The sequence below is a fragment of the Mya arenaria genome, chromosome 3 (genome assembly GCF_026914265.1).
Source record: "Mya arenaria isolate MELC-2E11 chromosome 3, ASM2691426v1".
NCBI classification, from domain to species: Eukaryota; Metazoa; Mollusca; class Bivalvia; order Myida; family Myidae; genus Mya; species Mya arenaria.
In genome coordinates this window covers 83,913,607-83,928,173 of record NC_069124.1, presented here as the reverse complement: position 1 = coordinate 83,928,173, position 14,567 = coordinate 83,913,607, and the positions used below count along the sequence as shown (strand labels likewise).

Below are 14,567 nucleotides of genomic sequence, written 5' to 3'. Positions count from 1 at the left end.
ATGTCAACAGTATAAAATGTTTGTGTGCCAGAAGTTGAAGAGAGAAGTGAGGACCTATTCAAACAGGTTCATGTCGTTCTAGAGGGCAGGCAAACTGTACGTCCATTTACCCGATCACAGGGGTGGATACAACCTTGTCCTCCGAGTCGGTGAATAGTCTAACACGGTTTTCATTGTAGTCCATGGTAACCATAGAACCTTCATGTACTACTTGGACCTTCAACATGGGAAAAACAAAAAGTGTTGATCACCAAAAAAACAGCATTATACCATTATTTATATCATGTACCTTGTTTTTCAGCTAAATATAACAAAAATATGGGTTTTGTGTGCGACACATGACAAATAGAACATTGCTCTATTCTACTTGCAAAAATCTGTTGCTCTGCATATGACTATAAGCAATTTAATTGGGAAAAAGTGGCTTAATTGGCAACATTCCTGCAATTCATAGTCTTTTTTTATAACGATCCGAATTTGAATAGAGTATTTATTTTCTATCAAAAACATTAGATAAAAAATATTTCCTCTTTATATAAAAAACAAACATTTCAATACTGTATGTTCAGTATCTTATCATTGTTTTCACTGATGATGTCATGGTTACAATAGAACAGAATAAGGTCATCAAAACATGTGTGACCATTGTGATTCTTGGTGGATACTGGATTCATCTCAGCATTTATTCATTTTAAGGGACTAGCTGACAAATTTTATGATCAGAATTCTGTAAGTCGTGTGTTACCAAAGCTTTTCAGTGAAGAGTGTATTTTGTCACATTTTTCAATAATAATTAATGATAAAGCTTTATATTTTTGATGGCTTCCCTTATAAAATGTAAACAAGTCCCATTAAACAAATCACAAAAAAAAAACGGTGAAAACACTCACATGACAAATTTAATTTCTGGGGACTTCCCCTATTAAAAAGTGTTTTGTTCAGAAAACCAGGGGATTTGGACATTAGCCCAGCAGAGTTTTGTATGTCTAAAAAATGAAATAATTACTTTTAAATGCCATATTTAAGGTGAGTCTCCCAGAGCTCAGAAAACTAGGGCATTTTCTCTCAACTAGGGGATTTTGACCTCAACATAATAGGCGATTTTCAAATATATTATACTTGTTCAAATTGGTGCAGGCATTTTATTGCATGTTTTACATGTAAAAGCATTTTCTTTGAACTAGGGTTTTAACTGAAAAGCACTTGATCTATAATCAAATTTATATAGAAATGTAACAGAATTTGTATCTTGTAAGTAAATGCATTGTAAAAAGCAATCTAGTCCACATTTTTTCCAATCATATCCATTTAAGGGATATTCATCCCCTGTCTGGAGACAGTGCTGTGGGATGGATTAACAATCCGGCAGATTTCCACCCCCCTGACATGACATGTTTGTTGGATGTAAATAGTAACCATTTGATCTCCATAGAAGACTATAAGTATCTATCATGTGTTTCCGGTACGGATAGAAAATCCAACCCGAGGGCACGTGCGTAACGAGGCTTGCCAAGTTACCGGCCACGCAGCGTGCCCGAGGGACAGATTTTTCAATCTGGACCGGAAAAACATGATTGATAATTTTTCTTGCATATCTAAATTTATCAATTTGTGAAAAAAATGACGTTGAAAACGAACTTTTGTACAAATACACTAAAAAGTGCTAGCGACGTTGTTACCTGGCGTCATAGAGCGCAGAGACTAAAATTAGTGTTTTTTTCGATTATTTATTTTCAATTTTAATTAAAAGCCTTGCAAACATATATATTAGATTGCACTTTATTGAAATGGCATAATTTATTTTTCATAAATCATACAATAAATGTAATAAGAAATGGCGTGTTGTTGCGCGTGCCTCATCTTACATGGGGTATGTAAGATGGTTTTTCCAGCACTGGTCACATGACCGGAAACACACGTCCGGTATGCAAGAAAAATTCAGTAATGGGCATAAGCAGGTTGTACTCTAACTACAAAACTTTGGTATGATGAGTAAGATATTGTTAAGTTCGAATTTCAAATTATACTTAATAATATAATTATATGTACCATCATGTTTGGAAATTCATTTTTTATCCTCTCTTCAGCTTCTTGCCATGTCTGGAATGAAAATAAACGCATACAGATATTTAAATAAAAAAACGCCACTTTAAACCAATTTTCATGATTGATTATTAAGTGTGACCTTGACCTGTGACATCTAAAACCTGTTTTTTCTCAAAAACACTCATAAATGGTAAGTTATTAATCAATAACAAATAACAAATGATTAAATAGTGTACTGAGATGAGTAAGAACACAGGATTAAATAGTGTACTGAGATGAGTAATAACACAGGATTAAGTAGCGTACTGAGATGAGGACGAACACAGGATTAAATAGTGTACTAAGATGAGTACGAACACAGGATTAATTATACCCCCACAAACGAAGTTTGAGGGGGTATATAGGAGTGAGCTTGTCGGTCGGTCGGTCTGTCTGTCGGTTTTCATGGTTTCCGGACGATAACTCATGAAAGGCTAGACAGATTTGAATTTTTTTGGTACACAGGTGTAACATCAGAAGATACAGGTCAAGTTTGATATTGGGGCTGGTTGGGCCAAGGTCAAGGTCACTGTTACTAAAAATAGAAAAACGGTTTCCGGACGATAACTCATGAAAGCCTTGACAGATTTGAAATTTTTTTGGTACACAGGTGTAACATCAGAAGATACAGGTCAAGTTCGATATTGGGGCTGGTTGGGCCAAGGTCAAGGTCACTGTTACTAAAAATAGAAAAACAGTTTCCGGACGATAACTCATAAAAGGCTTGACAGATTTGAAAAAATTTTGGTACACAGGTGTAACATCAGAAGATACAGGTCAAGTTCGATATTGGGGCTGGTGGGGCCAAGGTCAAGGTCACTGTTACTAAAAATAGAAAAACGGTTTCCGGACGATAACTCATGAAAGGCTTGACAGATTTGGACAATTTTTGGGACACAGGTGTAACATCAGAAAATACAGGTCAAGTTCGATATTGGGGCTGGTGGGGCCAAGGTCAAGGTCACTGTTACTAAAAATAGAAAAACAGTTTCCGGACGATAACTCATGAAAGGTTAGACAGATTTGAATACATTTTGGTACACAGGTGTAACATCAGAAGATACAGTTTGGTACACAGGTGTAACATCAGAAGATATAGGTCAAGTTCGATATTGGGGCTGGTGGGGCCAAGGTCAAGGTCACTGTTACTAATAATAGAAAAACGGTTTCCGGACGATAAATCATGAAAGGCTTGACAGATTTGAACAATTTTTGGTACACAGGTGTAACATCAGAAGATACAGGTCAAGTTCGATATTGGGGCTGGTGGGGCCAAGGTCAAGGTCACTGTTACTAAAAATAGAAAAACGGTTTCCATACGATAACTCATGAAAGGCTAGACAGATTTGAACAATTTTTGGTACACAGGTGTAACATCAGAAGATACAGGTCAAGTTCGATATTGGGGTTGGTGGGGCCAAAGTCAAGGTCACTGTTACTAAAAATAGAAAAACGGTTTCCAGACGATAAATCATGTAAGGCTTGACAGATTTGAACAATTTTTGGTACACAGGTGTAACATCAGAAGATACAGGGCAAGTTCGATATGGGGCTGGTGGGGCCAAGGTCAAGGTCACTGTTACCAAAAATAGAAAAATGGTTTACGGACGATAACTCATGAAAGGCTAGACAGATTTGAACAATTTTTGGTACACAGGTGTAACATCAGAAGATACAGGTCAAGTTTGATATTGGGGCTGGTGGGGCCAAGGTCAAGGTCACTGTTACAAAAAATAGAAAAACGGTTTCCGGACGATAACTCATGAAAGGCTAGTTTTTCTTGTCAGCAGTGTAACTTCTATATTACCCAACAGATTTAAATAAAACAATACATGCATGATAAAAGAAGATGCAGTGTGCAGTTACCTTGGAGTTATGGCCTCTTTTCAAAGGAATGGTTTGCCATTCCTGTGTCCAGGCGGCATTTTGGGGGTATTCGTCACTCCTGTGACAGCTCTAGATAGTGTACTGAGATGAGTAAGAACACAGGATTAAATAGCGTACTGAGATGAGTTAGAACACAGGATTAAGTAGCGTACTGAGATGAGTTAGAACACAGGATTAATTAGTGTACTGAGATTTGTAAGAACACAGGATTAAATCATCTACTGAGATGAGTAAGAACACAGGATTAAATAGTGTACTGAGATGAGTACGAACACAGGATTAATTAGTGTACTGAGATGAGTACGAACACAGGATTAATTAGTGTACTGAGATGAGTTAGAACACAGGATTAATTAGTGTACTGAGATGAGTACGAACACAGGATTAATTAGTGTACTGAGATGAGTACGAACACAGGATTAATTAGTGTACTGAGATGAGTTAGAACACAGGATTAATTAGTGTACTGAGATTTGTAAGAACACAGGATTAAATAGTGTACTGAGATGAGTACGAACACAGGATTAATTAGTGTACTGAGATGAGTAAGAACACAGGATTAAATAGCGTACTGAGATGAGTAAGCACACAGGATTAAGTAGCGTACTGGGATGAGTAAGAACACAAGATTAAGTAGTGTACTGAGATGAGTTAGAACAAAGGATTAAATAATCTACTGTGATGAGTAAGAAAACAGGATTAAATAGTGTACTGAGATGACTAAGAATGCAGGACTGGATTAAATAGTGTACTGAGATGAGTAAGAACCTATGGGTTTTTAAGAAACTGGGGCCTAGATAATAACCAATACACTGTCTCATTATGGGGAACATTTACCTCATTATTTTCCAGTAACCTTCCAGACAAGCAATGCACTGTCTTATAATTGGGAACATAAGCCTCATTATGTTCCAGTAACCTTCCAGAAAACCAATACAGTTTGTAAATATGTCCTCATTGCTTACACCACATAGGTTGGCCTCATAATAGAAAGATACTGACAAGCACCTGTCTCTAATTTCATGGCTAATATTAAATTTTGATTTTGAATTAAAGGGTTTTTGAGTATGGAATTTGGACCAGACATGAACTTTTATCAGTAAGGCCTAAATAGCAAAATGTAAGGTCAGAAGGTTACTCTGACCATGACTTTGAATGGGGGGGGGGGGGACATGTGTCTTGTGCACGGCATGTATATGGACAATAAACAATTGTTTTAAAAATATGTATTAGAGGAATAATAAAAAAGAAACAAAACAATCCAACAGCTAAACATTCAGACTAAAGAATACCACATTTTGATCACATTTTGCTAAAACTCTTGAATCTGTCAAAATTGCAGCCTCAGGGACACGCCCCCTCCTCCCCCTCCCAAATTTGACCGAATGTTTATATACATTATATTTAAAACTTATAATGATTAGGTACTGTGTCATTTGGCATTTGGTCAGTTGAGCATATGTGTTCTCATTAAAGAAAAGAATACCATTCCAACAAGCTCGGGCCAAGTCTTCTCTGTCGACATTTTGAAATCAACCGAATCGGTTTGTTGTCATAAAACAATTAATGGATTACTTCCCTTTTCAGTGCAAAGGGATCAGTCGTTACTCGGGCAATAAAAGCGAGAATCAAACGAAGTATCCTTACGTCTTTTATCCAATTATGGATAGAAAAAACAATGTTGTACATATTGAAAAATCATGCTAAGTAAACATGTCCGATGATGTCGCCTCCTTTTCAGATATTAATCGAACCATTATAATATTATAATACCTAGTCTTTACCGGAAGTCGCAGGGCAGTAACTCTTCCCACGTCATGTATGTTATAATGTTACATCTGATGCGATACGTGAAAGATATGAAAGATATACTGTAACTAAAAAGGACTAGACAGCACAACCGACAATATATAAGTCTTTTTATGAACTAATCATTACTAAGTTGTCAAATTTATTGAAAGATCCAACAATGAAGTTCTACAACCTTTTGCCTTTGACATTTTTCTTATTTTCATTATTTTTACTTGGACATGTATTATCTGAAGATGTGGTTCAGGATAATTCAGAAGAATCCAAAGCAAAGGTATGTAAAAGATAAAAACATTGGTTATCTTTAGTGCTATACATCTTTCAGCTTTGTCCGTGTTATAATATGACACGTTGTCATGACATATCACTATCAGTGTAACTTCTTCTTCTTCCATATACTGAGCTGGGCTCTTCAAAGAGCGTAATTAGGCATGCTCAACTCTGAAGGGGTCGACTGGTCTTTATGTACATAATATTCTCATCCACACGGAGCCCGGGCTTTGCCAATTTGCATATTACCAACCAAGTACATCAATGTACTATGAATATACTTCTGTCTATAACGGAATGTTATTCTATGAACGCACATCCGCCTACAGCAGACCATTACATTACTTTCCCCTCCGAAAAGACTCGTCCGGCAGTTGTCTCTATCCCACCGCTGCCACCATTTGTAACGTGCGAGTCTAACAAGGCCATCAGATCCCTTCAGAGAAAAGCATGCTCAACCTTGAAGCCAGAAGGGGTCGACTTGTGTTTATATACAGTAAATTCTCAATCCACACGGAGCCAGCGGATCGTTACATCAGTATCTCATAATCACTGCCACTGTTGCAGAAACAATGAAATCAAGAAATGTTAACTACTGTATTTGAACAATAACTTTTGAAAAACAGCTGATGGCTTAGGTTAATCTGCCACTTTGTTCCAGGGGTCACTTTATGTATACTGTAATGGGTGCATAAAATCAACTACTTTATTAGAAGAATTACATTATTATCAAAGATCAATATATTGAAAGTGAGTTGTGACAAACATTCAAGTAGTTTTCAGGTTGTATTGCCGAACAATTATATTAGTATAAGTCTGATTCGCAAATCAAAAACTTTTTTATGCATTTAAGAACCTGACATTTAAGCTACTCTAATAAATAAGTATTGCGTAATAAATGTCTTTTCATATGCTAAGACTGACAGGGATTCTGGAAGGGTTCAGGTTGAATCAGTGTCGCTCTCTGACAAAAAGTAACCATGAAAGTTGAATGCCTGCTTTAATTTTATCTAGTTACTTATATTGGAGATGAATTGTTATATATCCAAAGGGGTTGGGCCACTAGTTCCTCACACAATAAGTTGCAGCCCCCTTATCAATTCAATACTTCACCCCTATTAGTCTTGATATGTACATGCCAGTAGCTTTAAAAAGTCTTAAAAAGTCTTAAAAATATTATATAAATAGGAACTTGTATTTTCTATTTCAGGCCATTCATGGGCATGAGCTTGAAGATTCATCAGAGGAAGAATCATTGGTGTCATATATGAAGTACAAAATATCACACTCTGAATTTCTTCATGGTTTTATAGCCTCATTATCTATGATAATAGTTTCTGAGATTGGTGATAAGACATTCTTTATTGCTGCCATTATGGCGATGCGTCATTCCAGAACAACTGTGCTAGCAGGCGCCCTAGGAGCTCTTGTTTTCATGACAATACTCTCAGGTGATATATCCATTTCACTAACCAAGCAATGTTATTACAGCTTTAAAATTTTATCTTGTAGCACATTTTTTAGAAGAACTATGACAGAAACACTTTATAACGTAAACATGGTACCATAAAATGAAGGAGACTGTCTAAGGTGTTTTTTTCTTTTCAGCTTTGCTCGGCTTTGCAACGACAATCATACCTCGAACAGTAACACACTATGCATCTTCTGTACTTTTTGCTGTGTTTGGCCTCAAGATGCTGAAAGATGGTAAGGTCAAGATTCAGGATATAACTTTTGTTATTGCTTAAAATGTCCTAAAGATAAAATATAGTGACACAATTCTGTCCTTACTGCACTTAGTAGCAAAGTTGTCTGTAAGAAATGTTCAGGATGATCAAGGACTAAACTAAACAATGAAAGAACTGAACAATGCCATTTTTTATTGATGTTCCTCTCTTCTGTACGCTTTTTCTAGAGTTGTTGGACTAGAATCATTGAGTAGTTATGAAATCATGATATTTCAATTTTTAAGTATATCATTTTGTTTGTTGTACTACAGTGGTAGTGTGTGTGTGTTACAGGGTGGGGCATGTCGCCGGATGAGGCCCAGGAAGAGTACGAGGAAGTGCAGGCCGAAATAAAAAAGAAAGAGGATGAGGTATGATTGAAACATTTAAAATATTTGGAAGATTGAATGAAGTTGATCACTTTTCGGGGAAAATATAGACAAACATTTTGACCTTTATACTGCGGACAAAGTCACAAGACTAAGACTTTGACACCCTCCCCCCCACCCCTCCCCTGTAGGGGTCATTTACTGGTAAAGGGCACCCTTCTACTCAGTCTAACAAGTGTTATTGCGCTTTACTTAGTTAAGTTGTTCTGAAACATATTGTGTTGCATGTAGCACCATTGAGACCAAAAATATTGCTCCTTCACACATGAAACCTCATAGATATGTAAGTAAATATGGGCTGTTGTGCAATTGCCATTTCTGTAAAATAATCTATCCGTTTTACAAGAGTTATGGCCCTCGACTTAGTTTAAAAAAATGGTCTGTAAAGTACATTTTCACATTTAACCAATCGTTTTACGGATGGTGTCTGGGGATATTCACTTTTGTAATAGGTCTTGTTTTATGTTTGATACTTGTTAATGAATATGTATGATAAATTACAATAACCATCTGTACAAGGTATATACCAAGATAGTGTATAATTGTTAAATAACTTTGTTTTGCAATAAGGTATAATTATGAAATTTACAAAGCTCGTTTAAAAAAAATTCAGAACTTAACACCGCTTTCAATTTTAATAAAAAATCGAGCTTTTTAGGCCCACAGTGTGGCCCACAATCCTGGAATAAAACATTAACATGAATACAGAGTGACCTTCAGACACTGTATGAAACAGTGCTTTTATGGAAAACACATTATAATTCAATGAAAAACAAACACCTTTTGTTCAGTTTCTTAATCACTCAATTCCCCTTATCAATGTCCTGATCCAATTGATATTTCTATATTTCAAGCACCTCAAAAGCACCTGCATAAAGGGATGTCACATTAATCATATTGGTAAAATCAAGCATACTGTAGGTTATTTTGTCATATTTGATAGTTGTGAAATGAATCTTTTTATTTTAAAACATAAAATAAGACAATAAGGCAGACTATTATGGAGGTTACTGATCATAATAGATGATGTCATTGATACCATATGAAAATGTGATGTACATACCTTAGTGGGGTTGGGCAATAAAGCAACATATCCTGTCCTTCCATTGTCTATAAAAAGTTAAATTTTGCATGAACAGACATTTGAGGCCCCTTTTGCGAGAGATTATATTCAATACTTATCCAGTTTTGTCTAGTTCTAGTCTTTTATTTTCATCCTGTCTTTAAAATATCAATATATACGCTATTTCGGGAAGACCCTCAAAGATTTATTCCCTTTTACCATCTATTTATCTTAATAAAATATTAAATTGAGGAGTTTCAATATCTTTGCCTGTCATTTCAGATGTATTCTACAACCCAAGATATAGAGACTGGCATAATACGAGGCCCGAAGAGAAACATATTCTCGTTATTGTTTAGTGCTGTATTCATAGAGGCATTTGTTCTCACCTTTTTGGCCGAGTGGGGTGACAGATCCCAAATAGCGACCATTATTCTAGCAGCCCGGGAGGTGAGTTCTAGTCAATTACTATGAACATGTTTTGATTCGTGTATAAACTGATAAACCTTTTATGAATACTTTTGAGGATAGATATACCCCGGGTAGGTAACATAATTTTCTCATCAAAAATAAAACAATGTGCGAAAATTGCATGAAAATCAGGTGTGTGTGTGTATATATATATATATATATATATATATATATATATATATATATATATATATATATATATATATATAAATATATATATATAAATGGCTTTGAACGTGAATTGTTCAAACTTCTGGATCAACCCTCATATAGTTATATGAGAATGTAAATGTGAAGTTTGGATATTTGCACAATGTTATTTGATTTTGATTTTAAAATAATTTGTAGAACAGAACACATGTCAAATTCGAGGAAATATTTTATCTATTCTAATATTTAATGCTTTTTTGGAAAACTTCTGAAACTTTTAATGCAAGGCTTTTCTATTTCAGAATATTCAAATAAGTATGATCAGCTGACAGAATGACAAAATATTTTACGAGTAGTTCAATTAAAAACAGTCTGTCACTAATTGAAATGGTGTATTTCCTTGAATAGTAATTGAAATGGTGTATTTCCTTGAATAGTCTTTTGTTTGATCTGTAAATAAAATCTTATCAATGAGCATAATTATGACAACCTTTTGTAAGATCAAAAATTTCGGATGTATATTAAGTGAGTGGCACAATTTTAAATGGAATATTTTTCTCGTAAAATATTTGTTTTTATAAAGCCAAAGGTATTAATTTCGAAATTCATATAACTTCTCAGAAATATTGATTTCAAAATGTGATGGGATGACATTTGCGTTGATAAGATGACCTCAGATGGGTACATGTCAATATGGCTTCTTGTTGTGTCAGGATGTGTATGGTGTGATGCTGGGTGGGTTCCTGGGCCATGCCATGTGTACGGGTCTCGCAGTGCTCGGGGGACGCATCGTAGCTCAGAAAATCTCTGCTAGGACAGGTGGGTACCACGTGCTCCTTTATCATGAATTATGGGAGCTTAACTTTCTACCATATATGACTTTTTTAAGTTTTAAGGTTTTTTTCAGAAAGAGATAAGTAGCAGTAATGACAAGTACTGTTGCCTTGGTGTTTGCAGCAGCAGCATGCACAGCTAAATGATGGCAATGAATGTAAAAGAATAAAAAATTAGGCTTTGTACACATGTTCAGAAAGTCAATACCAAAGTGTGTAGCAAGTCCCATAACTTGGGGTTAAATATTTGTCAAGTTGTGCCCCTTAATTAACATACTGTCCCCAAGAAGTATTTAGAGTGCTAAATCATGGTCAGTTTAGTGTTGCACATGAATTAAGCATCTCCTGATCTCCTTATTTAAGTTATAATTTATTTGAAAACAAAATTAAAAGTCATTATTTTTGTTGACTTACTATTATAGTTATACCCACAAAATAATAAAGGAGTTAGTATGTCTGTTGATAGGTTGGGTCAGTTTGTTCGGGTGATTTATGAAATGATCACTGGATTGAGATAAATTTGGCAATTGTGTCATACACTGTTGTGTACTATAAATCATGCTTCATATTTTAAATTTAAACAAATATGTTCACTTTTATTCTTAATAATCTTGTCTGTTTTTTGCTGGATTTAGATTTAGTAATGCCCATTGATCAACTGGGAAACCCCCAGAGATCTTTACCATGCTTTGGTTTTCAACATCAAATTTCATTAACCAGACCCTTTTACTTATGCCAGCTTTGGATTCAATTTCAGTTACGTTAGCTGGTGGTGTAGTTTTCCTCCTGTTTGCCATAACAGCCTTCATGATGGGACCCGACTAGCCTGACCCTGGTTGCCTGGCCAACAATGACATGTTCCCGTCATCCATTTAGGGGCACTCAACATGTCACTTACAGTCATACCCTTCACTTAGACACTTCAAAGATTCCGCTAGTTACTGAATGTTTTGACTCACTAACTAGACATGTTTTCCTCCATTGATTGTTATTTGTCTTTGATCTCAAAATAGCTTATTATGTTATAGAACTGGTAGAAAAAAGATTTAGAAAGCAAAGAAAGAACTACAAAGTACTCAAGTTGTTCAGAAATTTTCTGGACAGTCTTGAAATATTAATGTACTACTCAAACTTTGCAAGGATTGCCCATTATTATTTTGATTTAAGAATATAGAGCTGTTAAACAATTGATTTGCCCCTATACGTTATCAACAGTATTTAATCCGACATTTTGAGATAAAATGATCATTTTGTCAAAAGAAGTGATCTGACATCATAAATGACATCAAGATAAATATTGAAGTTTTTTTATACAATATATGCATAAGAAACCATGCAATTTCTATTAATTTTTTGTACTTGAGTTATGGCCCTTGGCATTATCAAGTGGTAAGCATGTTTTGCTGATTTTCTCGTAAACTTCTTATAATCCTGTAACAGTTTCTTTTGATTGGACAAATAGGCATTGTATCTGTATCTACAGTCTAAGATTTCCAGGTGGAACACCTATATTAGGGAATGTTTGTATTAGCCCTAGGAGATCTTCAGCAGAATTTAAGTGGTATATCATCTTGATATGAAAATGAATTTATTACCATGGAGCACAAGGGCAAGTTTGATTTTATAATGTGAGGTGTGCATATTAAGTAATATGCCCAGTCATAAAACTATTGAACCCATTCATTGATATTATACTTGTTTACATTTCTTGCCAGGCTGTTTGTTGACTCGATTATCAACATCTGCTTTAAAGAGATGTAAATATGGAGGTGTAAAACTCAACACTATTATGAATACATTGTATTTAGAATTATAGACACATATGAGATAATGATAACTGCTTTCAATTGTTATCTCTGTAGTTGTAAAATTTTGCGATATTCGCATCTTAAATGTTTGTAACGTTATTTTTTTTGCTTCATTTTTGATGTTATGTGTACTACTCTTTACAAAGCAAATGTTGGTGCATTGATCTTATTGTTGCACATTATTTAACAGCCACATTTCTGTACAAACATTTGCCCCATTTCTGTGCTCTCTGAGATATTTTAGGTCGCAGTCTGTGATATCTGTGTAGTGTCACTATTATAACAGCAAGATATATTTTAAATTGTAAATAGTTAATGTACTGTAAGTGGGTTAGTTGAACATTATTCACTCTATACTGCATAGTTCTTTATGAATGTAAGGTTGATGAAAGGAATTTTCATAAAGTAAAATATACCGTAGTTTTTTTGTACCAAAAATTGAACGTTTTTGGAAAGGATATGTCTTAAATTTTGTCTTCTAAATGTGTGGTATAAAACATTTAGTATTATGTGTGATAGGTCTGTAATTTACATTCCTATATTAGTCTTGCATGATCTTGTGCACCTATTTGATTTGTCATGTTACACACATGTAAGGTTAGCGAGGGTAAGATCACCTTTTCCAGGTGCGTGGAAGTAGAAATACTCATAGTGCTTGCTGGTTTAATGTATCTATGATGTAGTGTGTGAAGCTGCACCAGTGGCTGAAATATTATATTTTTCCACCATTTGTTTATTGAATCATGTAGAAGTACTTGTTGTACCATGTCAGGTGTTATCAAGTTATTGACATTGAGTGTATATATTAGGTAAATACCATTACAAGAATAAAAAGTGGAATAAACGTTTTACAGATTTGTACAGTCTTTCTAGTCTATATTGCTTCCTAAGTTTCTATATGGAATGTCAGAGTTGTAAGAGAGAATAACAAATAGATTTGTGTTTATTGTGGCTTTGTTCATAATTAATTTACATGTTTTTCTGTTGGGGATGAAAAAGTATTACCCAACGGCACGTGCGAAAGCGGCTACTCAGCTAGCCAAGTCACTGGCTCCTCAGCTTGTCTAAGGGTCAGATTTTCCCATCCATACAGGAACCAAGTTCTTGATACTTACCTTGCATATGTTACCTTTAATTTTCAAATTTTATAAAAGGCCTTTCTTTATATGAATAACAAAAAATTCAAAAATGGAGTACTCAGAGAGCAAGAGGGACTAACTGCATATACACTAAGAAGTTTTAAATCATAAAGAAAAAATGGATTCCTCATTTATCAAGATTTATAAAAATGTAAAATCTGGAACAAACATTCATGGAGCTATTAAATTTACGGCATAAAATGCATGCACACAAGGTGCACTTTTTGGAGTACCACACACAATAAATGTGTCCAACCATGCTTGGAGATCATAGTTGGTATAAGGAATACAATGTTAGGAGCATTATTTGTATCAGCAATAACTCGGTTACAGCCTAAAAGCTTTGTTCTTTATATTAGGAAAATAATCAAATATGGACTAGAAATGCACTTTCACATAAAAGTACATTCAAACTTGATATTTATGGCATGGCTCTTTGAAATGGTTACACATAAACCGCACACGACAAGGGATGTTTTCCCATTATTGTTTCCTTGGATTACACGCAATATTTAAAAATGCACTCCACTCTACACGAGCATTCATGTACATTTCAAGGGCATGTTTTTTCATTGATCAGTTGTGTGAACACAATCCAATTCAAGTATGTATTGAATACTTATTCAAAAAAGTCACTCCAGGTTTTTTATTTGTCATATTTAGTTTTTCATTATCTCAAATGTTGAAGAAAGGACTTTGAAATCTAGTGAAGGATCTACAAGGTTATTTTAACGAAATATTTGACCAGCTTAAGGAAAACTTTCAATCAAAGACGGGAGTGTTTGGCGGAGGCAGCAAAAAAACCAAGATAGGAATTGAAAAAAAGACTGGCAATAAGGCACACATTCTATTTCAAATTATTGATATGATAGACATGTGAAAAGGCCATCACATTGAGAGACTGTGAGAGCTAATCATTATGTGAAACAAATAAAA

The 14,567-nt window shown here is 34.8% G+C and overlaps 1 protein-coding gene and 1 long non-coding RNA gene across 2 annotated transcripts; one reads left to right on the top strand and one right to left on the bottom strand.

Annotated features, from left to right (window-relative positions):
* Positions 1 to 129: 129 nt before the first annotated feature.
* LOC128227903 (uncharacterized) lies at positions 130 to 5,335 on the bottom strand. The gene is made up of 3 exons (XR_008259871.1): positions 5,279 to 5,335; positions 2,050 to 2,100; positions 130 to 217 (listed from the first exon to the last, which is right to left on the bottom strand). It is a non-coding gene; the product is annotated as an uncharacterized LOC128227903 (long non-coding RNA).
* Positions 5,336 to 5,760: 425 nt separating this feature from the next.
* LOC128229142 (transmembrane protein 165-like) lies at positions 5,761 to 13,351 on the top strand. Its single transcript, XM_052940857.1, has 7 exons — positions 5,761 to 6,055; positions 7,262 to 7,502; positions 7,660 to 7,758; positions 8,073 to 8,149; positions 9,513 to 9,680; positions 10,565 to 10,670; positions 11,442 to 13,351. Exons 1-7 carry the CDS (start codon positions 5,942 to 5,944, stop codon positions 11,507 to 11,509), a joined length of 873 nt encoding a protein of 290 aa, XP_052796817.1. The 5' UTR covers positions 5,761 to 5,941; the 3' UTR covers positions 11,510 to 13,351.
* Positions 13,352 to 14,567: the final 1,216 nt, after the last annotated feature.

Coding starts and splice junctions, on each gene's coding strand:
- LOC128229142 (XM_052940857.1), top strand. CDS start 5,942: ATGAAGTTCTACAACCTTTTGCCTTTGACATTTTTCTTATTTTCATTA. Junction 6,056..7,261: donor CAGAAGAATCCAAAGCAAAG/GTATGTAAAAGA, acceptor TTTCTATTTCAG/GCCATTCATGGGCATGAGCT. Junction 7,759..8,072: donor CCTCAAGATGCTGAAAGATG/GTAAGGTCAAGA, acceptor TGTGTGTTACAG/GGTGGGGCATGTCGCCGGAT.